Genomic DNA, 19,445 nt, shown 5'->3' with positions numbered 1-19,445 from the left:
GGTCCTCGTCTACCTTGCGGTGTCGAGGTTTATAGTCCTTTTTCTTCGCTTGGTCGTCAACAGTTTAATCAATCTGGTTTCCCCTCTGTAATTTCTTTTAATAATTGTTTCTCGGATGCTTGGGTTATCAGCCCTAGTTCCAAAGCCTTGTGGGGGGCTGCTTCCCTCATAGCCTTCGGCCTGCTAGATTTTCTGTCAGGGTTTCTTCCCTTAGCCTTTGAGGTACCTCCTTCTCTGCAAGGCAGCAGTTATGCCTGGGTCCAGGACTGCTTATTCGGGTTTCCCCTTATTCGCAGCTAACCCCCATATTTGAGGTCCGTTCGCTATCCGCCACCTGCAACCCGCCCGGTAGCTGAGGCTCGCCCCAGGTATAACTACAACTACTGAGACAAAACGGCTCAAGAATACACCAATTTAGTTTTAAATGTCAAGTAGAAAACCTGTGAAGAAACCTGTTCATTCAGTATTTTGATGGGAGTTACAAAATGTTCTGGTGGTAAAAAGCCTTCACTTTGGTCCGTTGATCTTCTTTTGTTGCCAACAGACAACTGTTATATAAACGAATGGAAACTGGCTGCGAAAACAAACGCAGTTATACGTTCATTCTAGCTGACCAATTTCCAAGATTGTGATTAAACTATGTCCTTCCACTATTCGTCAACATGTAGGGCTTTGTCATTGGTTGAGACAAGAGGTGGTGCCACGTTGATACACTGGTGTCCAGGTACTTGGACACCAGCCACAGGCGAAGCAGTCAGTGGTGTCAGATCTGTTTTTATTGCAAGTTGTAGTTTAGGCTTCCTGTAATGATGCGTATCAGTTCAAACGGGCAACTGGTTTGTTGAGTACATGCACGACGAAGAAGCCGACGGGTTAGTAATGCGAGGCGAGTGACTGCACACCTCAGCAATCAGAGTAGGCCATGACTTTTCTTCTTCTTATTATTATTACTGTTCATGTTTTCCTTCTCATTTTGATGTTCATACAAACAATCACGACAACCACCGGTTGACTTGTTACCATGCCGACTGAGCAATATTTCAACAGAGTTGATAACAATCTCAGTTCCTCAATAGCCTCTGCAGTACTTTCTTTAACTCTTGATACATACAGTTTTTAGACGCTGATGTTTGTTCGTCTTTTTTCTCTACGAGGTGAATCTGTCGTGGCAGGTTTAATATGACCGGATGCCTTTCCTGATGTCAACCTCATCAGACGAGTTAAGGAGATGAAATGAATGACGTGATGTATGATAGCAGGAAGGGAGAGGCGGCAGGTAGCCTACGCCTGTCGAGTAGCACCAAGGGGTCTGCTCAGGGCTTAACGTTCCCATCCGACGGACAGCGTCATATGCCCTCACTCTATATGAGCACTGCAGAGAAGTTCACAATTTAATGCAGGCTTTCGGCACGTAATCTAGTGATGAGAAATTGTATACCACCACCTCCCCTACTCTGCCATCCAACATTGTGATGGTGACATTTTTCGACCAACGGGACTCGAACCGACTAACCACAGTGTCAGACTGGTTAGACATCAACGCCTTAACGATCATGACCACCAGATGGGCTTAGTTTTTAGACGGTGAAAAATGCAATAATTGCAAACTTTGCTATTATTTCCCTATGGTATAAATGCACGAGAGATTGCAAATTACGTTTTGCAGGCTTTTTATTATGTACAGTGTTTCGTTACAACAGAGTAATCTGACATTTCCTGTTTCATTCCCCTTAATACATCTCCTGGAGACAGACAGACAGACAGACAGACAGACAGACAGACAGACAGACAGACAGACAGACAGACAGACAGACAGACAGACAGACAGACAGACAGACAGACAGACAGACAGACAGAAGCTGAACTGAATCTACAATTTGCCGAGATAAAACAAGTTTGAGACAAACTTACAATTTTATTTACAAAGATCTTAGAGCACATCAATTGGAACTGTCTTAGTCTTCCTTTAGAAAACTTTATTTATAGAGCACATCAAGTACTGTCTCGTCTTCCTTTAGAAGGCTTCTCGTGTGAGTGCTTAGACTTGGAGTTAGCTCGGAGAACGTCTCCTGGACTGGGATAAGGCCTCATCTGGTACAACGGCCCGGACGCAGTAGTGTCGGCTCCTGTTTTGGCTTCGTTCTTCCTTTCGATGCCGCTGGACCACGAACCTCTGCAAAAGATAACAGACTTTTCAAATACAATTTTAAGACTTATTTCTGGAGCCAAAAGATTAACAATGTTATGATCTGATAAAAATAATTAGGCTCCATGACTATTGTCTTTTTTTTATTTTTAACGCCCACATTGGAGCACTGAAATCAATCTACATACAATCAAGTCTTATGAATATTGGTTACAATTTTGTTGATTTTTCTTCTTTTGTTCCCAGAAATGTTTCATTCTCTCTGACATAGCTGCCCGTTCTTTGTCAGTTATGCTGTACTGTTTGCGTGTATAGGTCTTCAGTTTAAGTCTCACGTCGTTAGTTCTCAGGATCCTCTTCTCTGTTTTCAATTTGTTGAATTGTCAAGACTAAATCATTTAAATCTTCTTGGACTTCTTTGAACCAGTGATTTTTAGTTTTACTTTTCCAAAAGTAGTTGAATAAATGTTTAAGTATCCTAGTGTCTGGTAGTCGTGATATGTGACAGAAAAAAGCAACTCTTCTTTTCTGCATTGTATCTATTATAGACTCAGTCTCCTGGTATACAACTTCATTAGGTGTTTTTTTGTTTAGAATTGTGCTAATGATTCGTGTATCTATTTTCTGTCATTTATCTGTAGTTGATTTCGTATTCAAATTGAATAAGGTTTCACTAGCATAGGTTGTTTTAGGCTTAATAACAGAGTTGTAGTGTTTAAATTTTGCATTTATCGAGAGAGATTTCTTCTTGTAGGTTGGCCAAGTAATGTGTTGTGCTTGTTTTAATTTGGTAATTCTATTTTCAACTGATATTTTCTCTTTTAAGTTCCAAGTTATCATCTCTCCAAGATATTTAAATTGATTAACAACCTTAATTTGTTTATTATTAGTCACTGTGATAGGTGATGTTTCCACTTTGAAGGATGGCATCATTTCCGTCTTTTCAAAGGAGATTTGTAATCCAATTTTTGCTGCTATTCGTTCTAATTCTTCAGTTTGGAGTTTAGCCTCTTCCACACTACTTGCAAGTATCGCAAGGTCATCTGCAAATGCTAAGACAATTGAGTTTGATATTTTTGCCAATCTTGATGTTTGGCTGACATTTCTTAGACCATTCTCGCATGACTTTCTCCAATGTACAGTTAAACAGTATTGGTGAGAGACCATCTCCCTGTCGAAGTCCAGTCCGGATTTCAAATGATACAGACAACTCTCCTTGGAATTTAACTTTTGCTCTAGTGTTTTTAAGGGTAACACCAATGAGATTAATGAGTTTCTGGTGTAACCCACATTCTTTAAGGATTTTAAGTAATGACTCACGATGAATACTGTCATATGCTTTCTTAAGTCAACAAAAGTGATAACTAGCTTTTTGTTTCTCATTCTTTGATGGTTCAGGAAAACTTCTTTCAGGTCGAAATCCCCCCTGATACTCTCCAAGTTCTTGGTCAAGCTGTTCTTGAATTCTCATGAGGATAATTCTAGACAGGATCTTATATCATCCCCACTCTGGCAAACTAGCGAAAGTGACAAACTAGGGAATCTGTAGTTCTCAAGTTTTGGTCTATATTTTATTATTTATATATTGTCTACCCTCTGTCAAAGTCTCACATCCGCAGCTCGCTCTGAATGCCTAACACATAAAACTAATCATAAAATATAAACATTGATCTGACACGAGCAATCACAACTTCTTTCAGCTCTCCTAACCTTTTGACAATTTGCAGATTCGTTAGTTTGCCAGAGTAGGGACGATATGTGATATCAAGTAGAGATCCCTTGGTAATTATTTGGATCCAGTCTATCCCCCTTTTTGTGTATTGGATGAATTATAGCTGTATTCCATTCTGCAGGCAGTTTTTCAGAGTTCCATATGTCTATGATGTGTTTGTGTAGGTTTTGAAGTGTTTGGTTATTTGCATTCTTCCACAGCTCTGCAACCACTTGATTTTCTCCTGCAACTTTATAATTCTTGAGCCAATTAATCGCTTGAAGTACCTCATGGAAGTCTGGTGGAATAACCTTGTCTAAGCGTGTTTTATTTTTTGGATCAGGTGAAAATTCTAGGTATTCTTTTGGGTCTTCAGCATTTAGTAATTCTTTGAAGTGATCAGCTAGAATTTTGGCATTCTCCTGATTATTGTGTGCTAGTTGTCCTTGTCTATTTCTCATCATGAGTGTAGTTGGAGTATACCCTGACTGATATTGTTTAAATGTCCTGTAGTAGTCTCATGTCTTATGTTTTTTTTTTTTTTTTTTTGCTAGTTGCTTTACGTCGCACTGACACAGATAGGTCTTATAGCGATGACGGGACAGGGAAGGGCTGGGCTGGGAGTGAAGCGGCCGTGGCCTTAATTAAGGTACAGCCCCAGCATTTGCCTGGTGTGAAAATGGGAAACCACTGAAAACCATCTTCAGGGCTTCCGACAGTGGGGTTCGAACCTACTATCTCCTGAATACTGGACACTGGCCGCATTTAAGCGACTGCAGCTATCGAGCTCGGTCGTGTCTTATGTTGTTTGAATGATTCATCTATGTTAGCTAGGTTTTCTTTTTGATGGTCTTTTTTGATTCTTCTAAGCTCTTTGGCCGTTTGTCTTCTAGCAAAAGTTAGTTCATTATTGTCTTTACTGGAATTATTCTGTGCAGTGAGTTCTTGGAGGATACTACTGGTCTGTTTTTGGACCATTATTGGTGTACGGGAGTGAACTGTTGGTAAATTCTGGAGATCTTATTCATAAGAAACTAGCGAGAATAAATGCTAGTAAATCAGGAGGGTAATTCGAATGAGCAGATAAAGGCTCAAAGTGTACATATAAACTGGCTTTGGTGCTGAGATCCTGCAACGTAAATAGAGGAGGAGAGGTTACCTAAGACAAAAACAGACCCAGCCGATGAGGGAGACCAAGATGATGATGGGTAGACTATGTTTTTAATAATAGGAGATGTGGAGCTAATCAAGGTCAAAGAGGATTGTGGAAACACTTAGTTAATTCACAGAGGCTCGCAGACTGAATGCTAAAAAGCATAACATTTTATAAGAAAGATGGGTGGATATTATGTAAAGTTAAACGCCAGATAAGAGAAATAGTTTTCAGTTTGAGATATGCTTTCCACTGCTGCCACGCGTACATGTGCAATTCATTCAGCAGGTCGCAGCTCACGGTAAATATTCACCTCAGACAATTCGTTGGGTTTCTGCAACGAGCCTTGGAGATAGAAACTAGTATGGTTCTAGGACAAAGAAAAAAAGACAGCGGGATCAGAGCTGGATAGCAATGAGAGGTATGCGCAGGCTAGCGCTCTCTGTACTTCTCTGCACGCGCATCCTAGCGGCATACAGAGAAACTACATACTCACATTTTCTGCCCCAGCAAATTTCTGTTAGTCAAGCTGTGGCAGCTGTTTAAAACAGGTTTGCATGTTACTCGCCTGTAAACACCTGCGAGCAGCGTTACACAGGCCTGGAGAAAAATGCTTCAGCAATGAACGGACAGTTGAAGAGAACTTATGGGGACTCTGTAATACCTCTGTGAGCTTCTTTCGAACAGCACATGACAATGTGCTGAACTGCAAGGAGGAGGAGGAGGAGCACCTTTTAACCGAGACAACGACCAACACTGGCATTATTTGTACTGACTAACTGTTAGGCACGCATCCTTGGAAAACCAGTCAGCAGCACTCGCAAACCTCCAATGTGGTATTTGCACATCCCAACAGCTTACTGCTGTGCAGAGGCAGATTCACGTTGACACACCTCTCTAGTGGAAACAATAGGTGATGCTTGGTGACATAACATCATCACTGCAGATGAATTGTGATGTATCGTAAGAATCCTGCGACCAAGCGGGGCAGCAGTGAACCAGCCCCAAAAATGGCACGTATACAGAAGTCAGCGAATCACTTTCTTCAATTACCAGGGAATGGCGTACACTCATACCAGTCTGAAGACAACAGTCACAGCAGACTACTACGAAAACGTCCTGCGCCAACTGATGAAGGATCCCATCCCTCAAATGAGGAGGAACCTTGTTGTGCAGTGGAAGCTCCTTCACAATAATGTCAGGGCTCGTGTCGCTACTGCAATTACTGAGTCTCCGACAAGTAAAGGTATCTCCACAGTACCTCATCTGTCTTACAACCCAAGCAGTGAAAGCTTTTGAGGTGGTACTGAAGCAGTTGTCGAAGAATGGCTTCCTGCATGTCTTCTGGGAATGGCAAAGGGTATTCTGAAGGGGACAAAAATTTGAATATGGTATGTAATCTTTTGAAATGAAGTGTTGGGAGTAAGTGCTAGTCCAGTCTTAATTTAATGGCCCTTGTGTTCTACGCCAGTACCGAACAACGTATATGTCGCTTAACATGTTGACGACTGTGCGCATCACTAGTGGTAATTCAATGTCATGTAATTTCATTGAAATTGTTGTAGATCAATAAAATCTCCATCTGAAGATGTGCCTTGGTCTTGATGAAGTTTTTAAAGGAATCAAGATCAATGGAAAGCAAATTTACACTGCTGACCTTCACTTTCTTCCGAACAGCATGAACAAAGTAAGCACGGACTTTAAACATTTGTGGTAATCAGTAAGGGGGAGCCCCTAGGTTGCTGCTCACACAAGAATGGGATCTGTAGGCAGACAGAGGCCTTCGAAATGTTCAAGATCCCATGGATTTACCACATTACCAAGGAGGGAAGACATGTAATACAGCTGGCGGATCCACTATACCCCCTCCAGGATGGTTGTGGTGCTCAAAACACTTACCTTGGAGTATCAGAGTAAGCTGCAGGATCCATGGGATCCAGCGTTTTGTCGAATGCTTTCTTCCAACTCTTCTTCTCGTAGCCTTCCCGCTTGCGGTCCTTGTCCTCCTTGTGGCGGTCCGACCCCTCTCGTTTACGATCTTTGGGCCTGGGCTCCTTGCCATCCTCGTCGTCACTGTCCTGTAACAAGACAACCCTTTGACATTATCTGAGGGTCTATTTCAACCCTAAGAAACACAAGGAAATGTAAAATAAAAGGAACATGGAACAAACCCATGATCAGGTATGGTACTACTTCTGGTCTGAATTGCTCATGGTATTCAATAGTACTAAAAAAAAACTTTGAAGTAGAAATAGCACAATTAGAATAAGCTCTCCTCACATGTAACACTAACAGTGACCGCTTATTATTTTGTGGAGAACAAAATATTAACAAAAGGCTATGTTTTAAACCAGGCAACTAGAGTGATGTTCAAAAAACCTCCTCTGTACCTGCTTAACAGACCTTAACTTGTGATATACCATCTTCTAAATTTATATCCCAATTACTGCTTTATAATATTCCAAATAGTGTCCAAGTATTGCGACATTCTGCTGCTCTGTTATGAAGGTAAAACAAGGACTGGGTTTCTTGGTGTGGTGTCCCACATCAACACTTTGAACAGTTATATTCAAAACATCACAATATAGGTCTAACCAAGATTATTTAGTACACACAACTAGTATCTGCCACTAGCTGTGTCGCCACCCGGATTAACTACTTCCTTTTTTTTTTAGCACCTTCTTTACCACTATAATGATACAAGACGCATTCCATTCTTCTGCTTCTCTGCACTGTATATTTGATTCGTGAAGAAACTTAATGAAAACTGTTAACAAGTGCAATCTAGTGACAGAACTTCTTACTCCATACAAGCACGAACGAACATGTAGATATAACCAAACCCAAAAAAATTGCCGGCAGAAGTTATGGGCTTGGACAGCTAGGAAAGAACAGAAGCCCATAGACTGTCGCTCGAGTGTTAAACTCAAACATCACTTTAACATTTCTCACTTGACAATCAATGGAATATTTCTGGTTGTAAATTCTATCACTGCAAACAGACGTGTTTTATCAATGAACACCTTTCGTTTATTACTGCGAATACTCAAAGAATGTAAAACAAAAGTTAAAGCCTTCCACCTTCCTTCAACATGGAATAATATGAAATTTATTACCCATGACTACTTGTATAATATAGGATCGGTCTGTAATGTGGCTGATAGACCTGGTTAAGTCAGGAACAGTGCTCAGCTATTCAGATATTACTAGAACCTTACCTCAATTAATGCACGACTGCATTTTTCGGTCCCAAGCTTGGAGGAAAACAATGCACTGAGTTTGTGTGTACAGTTTGTTCTCACCTCTTTTGAGGTCTGTCAATTTAAAAAAATGTATGGTATGGCTTTTAGTGCTGAGACAAGTTTGGCTCGTCTGATGCCCATCACCTGGATGTGTGATCATCACGATAATAAGGTTGTGTTTGAATAACGCAAAGACGGACAACAGTGCGATGTGCCCTCACTCCATTTGGAACTGAATCCCGGCTTTTGGCACGCAATCTACTGATTATAAATTGTATACCATCACATGTATACTGCCGGCCAACATTCCGATGGTGAAAATGTTTTCCACCAAAGGAACTCAAACCAACTAACCACGGCATCCGACCACATAGACTTGTTACTTACACGTCTGTGCAAAATAAATATGACATTCAGGTCAACTGTACATGGAAATTGATGGCCAAAGTCAACTCATGGCTTAAAGGTTTGGTAATGACAAACTATTTCTACTACCCTCTCTCCCCACAATGACCTGTCATTGTGTTACTCCTATTATGAGACCTGTTCACATAATGTTAACATATAAAATGAACATGGCCTTCTTCTTCTTTTTTTAAACATCTGTAAACCAAAGAAGTGCTCTCACACTGTATTGTAGTTTGGTGCTCAACTAGATCCTTCGTTCATGTCATGGATCAGCTCTCCTCCTTGCAGCTTCCTTCAGTTCGGTATTGCATTTGATGTCATCTAACCAACACAATCTTGGCCGTCCAGATCTTCTCTTACCACCCATCATTTCTAGCATGATATCCTTTTCCAGGGAATTGCTTCTCATCATGTGGCCAAAGTAAGATAGCGTTCACCTCTCTGCCATGCCTTCAAGTGCCTCTTCAGGTGGTTTATTCTGCCTGTCCATACGTCACCAACACCAAAGCATCTATCCTTCTCCTGTCCATGTTTCACAGCCATAGGTGACAATGGGGAAGAGTATGGTACTGATTTACTTGTTTTACTTATGCCTCTGCTGCTACTACAACCACACAAAACTAAAATACAGTCTCTAAAATACGTACCTTTCTCCATGACTTGCTCTTGTGTCGATCGTGCCCTTCTCGTTTCCTCTCGTCACCGCTGGACTTCTCAGATCTGCGTTCGTCATCACGGTACCGCTTCCTTCCCTTGTCGTCCTTGTGCCTTTCCTGTCTCTCCTCAACGCTATCCTGAGAAACAAACATTTGACATGTAAAGTTCAAGCCACAATGCTTCATGCTAATGGATGAGCTGGGAGCGTCAATCACGGTTCCTTAAGATAAGTGATTTCTATGAAAAATCATCTAAATCAGACTTTTTACTTACTGGTCATTTTCTTTTTATCATTAATTTCAATTTACCTTTCACACTGGGTGCTAAATGCTCATATTTTTTAAATATAGACCTTTCTCTTAAATAAACATGTAATTTTGCTTAATATGTACAAAAACTGAAATACATGAAAATGTCAATGCAAATAATTTTATTTATATCAATGAGTGGTATTAATATTTTTATTCTATAAAGTTACGACAAACCACATCCGGGTGACTGGAGTGGGACATTGATGACAATGATGATGAAAGTTACAACACAAAATGTTAAATTCCAAATTAAGTTGATCTTTCACACAAAAGGATTAAATTGTTAAGATATTTCTACTGTAATTTCTTTTTTTGCTAGCATTTTATTGTTGCACTAACACATCAAAGGTTTTTGGCAACCCAAAGATGACAAAGGGTTAGGACCAGGAAGTGTGGCCCCAGCGTTTGCTTGGTGTGAAAATAAGAACTATGGGAAATTATCTTGAAGGATGCCGACATTGGGATTCTCCCGAATGCGAGTTCCTAGCTACACGACCCTAACCGTGCAGACAACTCATGCAGTAATGCCATATTACATACCCTGCCAGGCTACCAGTATGACAGCTTCCTCCACTCCTAACTTATTTCTAAATTGTTCATGTATTGGACCACACCTGCTAATGATGCAATGGCTGGCATAAATTGAGAATTTACATATTTTGCAGATTTCACTACACTAGACTGGTATTTATAATAATAAAATGGTGATTTAAATAATAAAAATAATTTGATTTAAATGGTAATGTACCCTAATATCAGTGATCTATGCTTTAGTGACATTATTGTGTTATGGGCTGACAAGTATGTATAAACAACAAACACCCCGTTAAAGAGTTATGCAGAGATTTGTACATTTGACGTTGCATTGTCAGCAGTCTTCAAAGCTCTAAGTGGGCGATTCTCCTCAATGTTTGTCATCATTTGTTGTTTTGCACCACAGTCACATTGACCTGTTGTAACGAGGGAGGATAAACACCTCGACAGGTGAGTGGGGGGAGAGCCTCCCTCTCAGTTGTTTTACATCCATTTCTTCTCAGCCTCGGAGGAGCTTCATGAGGCGGGCAGACATCAAGGTCTTCAGTCACCATGTGGGATAAAAAGAAAGCCGGTTAAAGGGAGAAAAATGGAAGTGATGATTCACATCACATATAGCAGTGGATATCATCAAGAATGGGGTCTATGAGCCATTAGATGAACATTTTTTGGAAAAATGCTCTCTGTGTCAAAGAGATCCTAAAGCCTACACAAACACTTTAGCAACAAAAGGTTCCACTGTATATTTAGGAACCATACACATAAGATTACTAAACATCAATGTGTAACATTACATAGCACCATTCATCAGATTTTCAAATAAAGTGTTATTAGGTTTTTACAAATTTGTTCACCAGAACTTTAATGGTTTTGGCCATGAGACAGAACACTGTACTTGTTCTCTTAACGAACCATCCAAATTCCAGCCACATATTCAAGCATCCCAAATGGAAAGCTTACGAGGAATTAAACGGCCATATTTTGATACTTTACTGAACTGTAAAGATGATGATCGTCCACGATTCAGCAGGCCTGCCTCGCAGTAGAAAGAGCAATAAAGAAAGTGAAAAGCAACATGTCACCTGGTTCAGATGAATTCGGTCCTGATACAATTAATCGACTTGGGGAAATATGAGAAGTGTCGACGAACAGAAAACATTTGGAGGATGGTGCTGCAGCCCTGACGGGAGTCGGCAGTTAATCATCGTAGACGTTATTCTTAGATTTCTAAACTGGGGTCGCTATCTCCCCGTCGGCCTCAATTGTTCTCACATCGAACCAGCCCTCAGATCCAGACCGCAGGAAACTAAATATGACCGTTCTACTCTTTAACCGGACAGCGCAGATTGCCGTGCTAAGTACAGGAAATGTTGAGTGCTGTAGTTATACACAATGTACAGCCTCTGTATTGTGCTACCATCAAGTCAAATTTGATTTTATATAGGTATAGTATATTCTTTTCTCTTCCTTCCACACTTCCTTCCTTCCCTACTCGTGGTGACTAGCAGCCTCCTGTGCACTGTCTGCTCTCTCATGGTCTGAAAAGAGCCCAATCTTGGAACCAAAATAAGAAAATACATACTGCCGAACAAAAAGGAGAACAGCGAGACCTTTGCTACCCGAATGCTCTCTGACAAGTACTGGGAAAAGAATAAGACATTATTGCTGTTTTCCTTCATTCTCAGAAGGCATTTGGGAAAGCCTGAGGCAGAAGAAAGAAGTGGCGGAAGTCAAGAGATCTCTACCCAGAGACTCTTCATTACTGTAAAGGATAAGATAATAACGACTGCTAAAAGAAAAATACGACAACAAATGCTTTAGTCTTTGCTGATAACATCATGTTATAGGGTGAGACTGAAGCTGAAGTGCTGGCAAAATAAGACCTTTGGAAGATGAGGTTAACCCTAGACCGGGCGCGCTGATTGTTTTTGTCAACCAGCGTGCTATTTTATGCCGTAATTCCTAGAACTGTCAGTCTTTCACCACCTTGCAACTAATACCTTTGCTCTCACTCTTGACCTTCAGTTCAGTCGAGTTTCGACAACAGTGGAAGCGATACATGTGTAATAATTTCGAGTGAACTCTTGGGATCTGAAACTGGTTGACAAAGTCAACCGCGCGCCTGGTCATGTAAGTAAAATTTATTTCTTTAAAAATGTCCTTTCTTCTGTACTTTTTGGGTAATTAGGCAAAGTCAGCCGTAATTAAATGTAGTATATTTCTATTTTAGGTCTTGTTTTGTCAGTGATGAAGACATACCTGACATTTTGAGCCAGTTGTCTGATGAAATAGAGGACTCTGCCTCAGATTTTTCGGATGGGGAGGAGGAAATTATAAACGTATTGGATCAGGATCATAACAGTGATACGGAGCAGGAGGCCGAGGAAGACTATAACGAAATGGAATTTATCTTCGGGAGAGATGCAGGAACAATGTGGTCCTCGACGGACTTTTCAAAACTTACTTTGAGGGTAAAAGCAAGGCTTATTGTAAAAATACTGCCGGGACCGGAAGGGGAGGCGAGGAATATATCAACAGAAATTGAATGTTTCATGCAGTTGATAAACGCTGAGATTGTCGATGAAATATTATACTGGACTAATTAGTACATTTCTAGGAAGCAGGAGGAAGTGAATTACAGCCTGAGCGCGATGCTAAATTTGCGAACCGCAGTGAACTTATGGCATTGCTCGGGGGATAAGGGGTGAAAGATTTCTTGCACATGGCAACAAAGTTTATTTTTCATCCAGTCATTTTTTTGCTATTATATCTGATCTTTTCATTGTATAATTGTGCAAATATTAAAATATGATCATTATTTAAATTTAATTATGTATCTACTGCTTAACTCATTAAATAGGCACAGTATTCATATCTCTATCAGAATTAGTTCTCGTGTTCATGATTATCCATTTTAAGTACATTCATATTAATCACTAATACAAGTTTTTCATTTTATTTGGAGAATAACATTGAAACAAAAGATAAAATGCCGTTAAATGAAATGTTTATGCGATTGGAAGCCTGTAAACGACTGAAAACGTAACTAGTTGACAAAGTCAACCGCACGCCCGGTAGTGTGACAGAAATTGGCGCACCCGGTCTAGGGTTAAATATGAGCAAAAAAATGTATCTCCACATTGGTACTGACCACACAGACATCATAACACCTTCCGGCAGCATCACAATTCCACCACTCTGTTCATCACCTCCTCTGGCTTCAAGATGACACTGTATAAATCTTGACCTAGATGACAGCACCAGACAATAGTTCCTACAATCTGGTGTAGAGAAAACCAGAAGTGGGATTTGACCAACAGCTTGTTTTGGGAAGGAGTTTGCTGGACACATTAGAACTGGGTAGACTGAATGTTCCATGAGGAAGGCCTCAAGATACAGGATGAAGAGGTTTGCTGCAGTCCAGAAATGATCACACTATATAGGAACTTATGTCTTACGTCATCTTCTTCATCTTCCTCTGACTCGCTGCTCTTTCTCCTCTCCTCCTCTTCCTCGTCCTCCTGCTCCTCCTGGTGGAGGGCGTCTCTCAGGAAGGGGGCAGACTCCGAAATGACCGCGCGAGGATGACCGGGAGGCAGCCAGGACACGAAGTCGCTCTCGTACTCCCAATAGTAGTAGCGGCCCCTAAAAGGCAACAGTTTTGTAAAGGAACAATGATGATAACGTTTTTTTGGTTTTTTTTTTACAAGTTGCTTTACGTCGCACCGATACAGGTAAGTCTTATGGCGACAATGGGACAGGAAAGGCTTAGGAGTGGGAAAGAAGAGGCTGTGGCCTGATTTAAGGTACAGCCCCAGCATTAGCCTGGTATGAAAATGGGACACCACGGTAAACCATATTCAGGGCTGCCAACGGTGGGATTCGAACCCACTATCTCCTGAATACCGGATACTGGCCACACTTACGCGACTGCAGCTATCGAGCTCGGTGATAAAGATGAGGACAATTGGTGTTTTATGGGTACTAACAGCTTCTGATGGCACAATATGAGATGGGGAACATGCAGATGAATTGAAAATAATCAGTGGGTCTGATGCACAAAGCTCTATAACCATTAAAGTGATAAAATTCAATAAATCACTGATTAAGAAATAGTCAAAACTATCACAGGAACGGTTAACTCCTTCAGTACCGATGCTGGAAATGTTGCAAGAAGTGCTAGGCATAGGTAGCAGCCCTACTCAAACACACGCCTGAATAAGAACACAGTCTTAAACTGTTGAAGATCCTTGTGACAATACCGACGGCAGCTACACAAGGTGAAAGGCGTTTCTCAACTTTCATTTTTGGAAGAGAGACTGACAGCTTTGGCAATAACTTGTTATGGACACTTCAGTTAGGAAGATTTTTTTTTGCTAGTGGCTTTACATTGCACTGACACAGATAGGTCTTATGGCAACGATGGGATAGGAAAGGCCTAGAAGTTGGAAGGAAGTGGCCATGGCCAGCATTTAACTGGTGTGAAAATGGTAAACGGTAAACCACGGAAATCCATTTCAGGGCTGCCGACAGTGGGATTCGAACCCGCTATCTCCCGGATGCAAGTTCACAGCCACGTGCCCCTAACTGCATGGCCAACTCGCCTGGTAATCAGGAAGTCATTGACATATTTGTCCAGAAGAAGTATGGTAGAGAAAAATAGATTAAAATGAAAAAAATTATACACAACATAACTTGCCAACTTTAATTAGCATACATTTCTATAAGCACAAATAGAATATTCCATTATTTTTGTATAGTAATTAGATTTTTCTTTTATTAGAAACCTATGTTTATATTGCAAGCTGTCTAATGTTACGTACGTTCCAGGATCATAGACCTCGACCCAGTTGAGAGGAAGAGGGTACTTGATCAGCATCTTCTGACGTAGCTTAAGGTATTTGGGGTCCATCTCAACGTGGCCAGCACCCCAGCGCTCCTTGCAGAATGCCGAGCACTCGTGGTATATGTTGTACTTGTTTGGGCAGCCAGGGTGGCCCTGCAAAGAGTGAAAACACCACTGATCAACATGATGTTGTTAGTGTGGAGCAAGTTTCTATCAGCAGAGGATAAAGTTCTTCACCGCTTACAGAAGTAAGTAATTAATGGTAGGCTTGTGTCAACTTCTTCTGGCTGGCTCTCAAATTATATAAAACCTTTGTTTTTAACAGTAAAACTCCTTATTAAACAAACAGCTACTAGCTTGTGTTTGACTGCGTTGACATTATTCGTTGCTCTTCCAACGAAGAATCACGCCCAATGTATTTTTATTTTTGAAAATAAGTTAATTCCCCCCAAATATTATTGCATTTTATTTTCTAGGTCATCTGCAAAATAATCTCGAGCCTGTGGCTTTCTCTTGATATTGACAAATGTGTCCTAAAAATGATAGGGAGTAAATTATGAAGAGAAAGGCACAGAACTTTCCTGTCCACCATAAATCACAGGCTCAGGTTCAAACGAAATGATATATCGCTATCAGTCTTGTGATTTGCCTACATCTGGGAATGGAAGACCAAAGCACCTCCTGACTATTGGTCTACCACTTTACGCAAGAAGCGTGCTCTTGTTTCTCATCCCTATTTGTCCCCCTATAAATAAGAATCATGAGTAAGAGAAACATCTCAGAATGCCAGTTTATGAAGTTCATGTTAGCCTGTCGTGTTAAATGCACTTAGCTGTCCCTCCCACAAAGTGAATATCTTACCCATAACTTGAGCTGCATCTCGTTGAGAAGGTTGTCAGCATCGGATTCCTCCACGGAGCCATTCTTGGTTTTCTTGGGATTGGTATCGTAGTCTTCGGCAATAACTTCTTCCCCGAGAGAGGCCGCTGCCGGTTGAGGAGCTTCGGTGGCAGCTGGAGGAGCAGCGGCAGCAGGTGTGGGAGTAACAGCAGTGGGAGCAGGTTTCTCTACTGTAAAGAGACAGTGATGACTTCTGCTGCTACCACACAGCTATACGAGAGGCTCTTCTGTGCGTTGAAACTAATTTAAGATAAAATACCTGATAAAGAAATCGCTTAATAACAGATCATACATGTACAAGATACCATTAATGTTAACCGTGTTGTGGTTAACAGCCGCCCACTCCTGCAGAGGCATTTCATCTGCTCAATGTTCATGTTTCGACAGACTGAAGAACCTCACACTTCCAGTACAACACAGTATTTACAACTAGCGATACAGTTTACAATGGAGCAATTTTGGATTTATGGTGACCGGCCTCATAACATTTCCTTGCAGATGACATTATGGTCTAAAATTTGTAAGGTAGAACATGACAAATTTGGTGGGAGTAAATAAAACTGCTGCAGCTTGGCTCTTATTGGCTGCTAGGCAACAGAGTTGTCAGTATCTCATGATCACTTCTTGTTGCCTAAGTGCATTCAGATAATCCCTTAGCTGAGTCCTGGCATTGTTTCCACTTACTTGTGCTAGGGTCCTTGTTTTCATCTATCCTATCCGACCACGCTTCGTCACCTCTGGTTCTTTTCCGACCCCAATTATATTAGGTAGGGAGTCTTTCATTTTCTTATCCTTCATGGCCCGTCCTTCTTTGGCCGATATCTTCATTTTTTGAAGAGTCAAATCCCTTCCATTTTTTTCCTCCGATTAGTGTTAACAGAGTATGTTTGCCCAGTTGTACTTCCTCTTAAAACAAGAATCACCACCACCTCCTCACCTGTGATGGATTAAAATTGATCACTAATTACAGAAAAATCCTCAAGGATTGAAGGGTCAGGCCCCAAATACACCATAAGAATTTCAAACTGGCAGTCTTCCTTATTTTCATGGAAGATGGCAGCCCTTTGCCCGGACATGATGCGAGCGCTACCAAAGGCAAAAGCAAGCTTGACTTCATCACAGCTGCCTGATGGCAACCCAAAAATTGATCAAATTTTTTTGCACTTTTACACAGTATCGGTTTTAATTCTCTATGTAAATAAGAATCATTTAAAGGCAGCTCGGAGCGTCCCTGGCTAGCATTGAGGAAGAATCTCTCCTCTCTGTTACTGGTGTATCACTTCACATCATTTTAATACGTGTTTACTGTTTCCTAAATATTATTTTAATATGTTTTCCACGTCTGCTTGGTTCTTTTAGACTAAATGCCAGGTGATTCGGTTTTTTTCTTAAATTAAGACAGAAACAATTTACCCTGAACCAACATTTTGTGTCATTAAGAGCCTCATTTGATTGCAAGGAGGTTAAAAATCTCCTGGTTGGGGAACCATCAGTCATCCAAATTATGCAAATAACATTCATTCTTCATTGGTACTAGCACTAAAAGAGGTTATCTACATAACATTCAGAAGAATCAATGTAAAATATGAAAAGGTGTGTGAAGTTTACAGAAGGAATTATCCACTAAATAAGCTTAGTAGCAATTTCAAATTCCAACTAACATACCCAGACCCACGTCTTCTGCACCTGTACTTGGCAAAATTCCTCGCTTTGCCAAACGATAACGCAGAAATTGCGGAAGTGGCATTTCTGTACACTATAGGAAAAATACACCGACAAACTTTCACAATTATTTCCCACTTTATTTGGTGATCACATTCTATAGTACCACCGTCAGCCAAACCCGTTATTTATGCAAATAACAAATCAACAACCCTGCCTCGAAATTGTAAACAAATCGCCACACCTGCGCCAAAGAGACCTGCGCTCTTGTTTTGTCTTGCGGATATTTATTTGGGAACCAAATATATTCTTTCCCAGTCACGAGCCAAATGAAATTTGTTCACTTGTATCACAACAGCACACGTTTAAATCCTTAATAACCAGTTTTAGCACAATTACACTTAGATAGATAAACTGAACGAAGCACTATGATATCGTGTATATGTAAGTTCATAAAAGTAGTAAACTATCTGCACTGGACGAATACACAGATTACCTATTAATCTTGAGCAATAGAAACATGTTGCACTGTACAAGATTGGAGAGTAATAAAACTCTTGGCGCGAGATCCACTCACCCGGAACATATAGAAATGCCACTTCACCAACATGTCGGAAAAAACAACTGAAAATTTAGATCGTAATTACAATTTGATGTGAGTGTTATCAAGGTATTCGTTTAAGATAGCAATGATCTTAGGCGAAGGTTGATACAACAAAGCTGAAAGTCGTGTAGGGAAAGGTACGTGGACATTAATTAATTTCTGCATTAAAATGGCCTGTTGGCTTGCATATTGGGGGCAATGAAAAAACAAATGGTCACTATCGCCCAGAGGTTCGCCACAGGAACAAGTTGGATCGTTCGTAATTTGAAATCGAGATAAATATACCGGGGTTAAGGCATGATTAAAACGTAGTCTGATGATGTTAGTAATGTGACGTCGTGTATACGTACCATTTGCAAACCACGGAAGTGTGGGAATATTCGGTTGTATTTGATAGTAATAATGGCCTTTCGTACTAGCTGATAAACGCCATTTTGTGCACCATGTGTGTTTAGCTTCATTTTTTATATATGGAAAGAAGTCAGAATTCGGGATTTTGATTTGTAATAAGTTCGCGGTATCTGCACTGGCTTCTTTTGCTGCTATATCGGCCATATCGTTGCCTGCGTGTCGGTTATGCCCTTTAATCCATATTAACGTTATAACAAAACCGGATGTTTCGAGTTGTAAAATAAGTTGTTTAACTTCGTAGACATATGTATTTTGACTATAGGCGAAGGATCGGAGAGCTTGTAATACACTTTGAGAATCGCTGAATATATTTTTTTGGATTGTAACTGTTGGACATATAAAAGAGCTTGATATATGGCATATAATTCTGCGGTAAAGATAGTTAAATTATTAGGCAACGGATATTTAAAGATAGTTTGTGTTTGTGGATCATAAAATGCTGCTCCAACTCCAGTAGTCGATTTTGACCCATCAGTAAAAATGTGATAATCTGGTGAGGTTATTGAACTTTTAAATTTCTTAAGAGCGTATAATTTGGGATGAGGTGAATACATTGATTGTTTTAATGATTCAGAAGGTGCAATGATAAAAGAAGGACGGAATGTTTGAATATCATAGTCATATGAATACAAATGTACGCGTGGTGTGCGAAGTATAGTTTCGGTAAGATGGTGGAGTTCAGCATACGCCATATATATGGCGGGGTACTGATGATAAGGTGGAAGACGTTGTTGATAATATTCATATAATAATTTTAATTTAGGTACGATAAGGGAGTTCGATCTGCTAATATGTTTGAGTAGGAATTTTTTTGAAATTTTTATCCTGCGAATATACAGTGGTTCTTCTGTAGTTTCTAC

The 19,445-nt window shown here is 40.4% G+C and overlaps 2 protein-coding genes across 2 annotated transcripts in view; one reads left to right on the top strand and one right to left on the bottom strand.

The window, feature by feature from the left end:
- Positions 1-10,698, top strand: part of LOC136884369 (zinc finger protein ZFP2) — a 134,389-nt gene extending 123,691 nt beyond the window's left edge. The window contains exon 9 of the mRNA XM_068229927.1: positions 9,948-10,698. Within this exon, the coding sequence (XP_068086028.1) occupies positions 9,948-9,998 (51 nt within the window). The 3' untranslated portion in view covers positions 9,999-10,698. The remainder of the gene's footprint in view (positions 1-9,947) is intronic.
- PQBP1 (poly-glutamine tract binding protein 1) lies at positions 1,962-17,841 on the bottom strand. Its single transcript, XM_067156511.2, has 7 exons — positions 17,574-17,841; positions 15,870-16,078; positions 14,986-15,161; positions 13,621-13,807; positions 9,308-9,454; positions 6,910-7,088; positions 1,962-2,173 (listed from the first exon to the last, which is right to left on the bottom strand). Exons 1-7 carry the CDS (start codon positions 17,653-17,655, stop codon positions 1,993-1,995), a joined length of 1,161 nt encoding a protein of 386 aa, XP_067012612.1. The 5' UTR covers positions 17,656-17,841; the 3' UTR covers positions 1,962-1,992.
- Between the last annotated feature and the right edge of the window lie 1,604 nt (positions 17,842-19,445).

The sequence above is a fragment of the Anabrus simplex genome, chromosome 12 (genome assembly GCF_040414725.1).
Source record: "Anabrus simplex isolate iqAnaSimp1 chromosome 12, ASM4041472v1, whole genome shotgun sequence".
NCBI lineage: Eukaryota > Metazoa > Arthropoda > Insecta > Orthoptera > Tettigoniidae > Anabrus > Anabrus simplex.
Note: the sequence above shows the minus strand (reverse complement) of the source record. Positions and strands in the feature narration are given on the sequence as shown.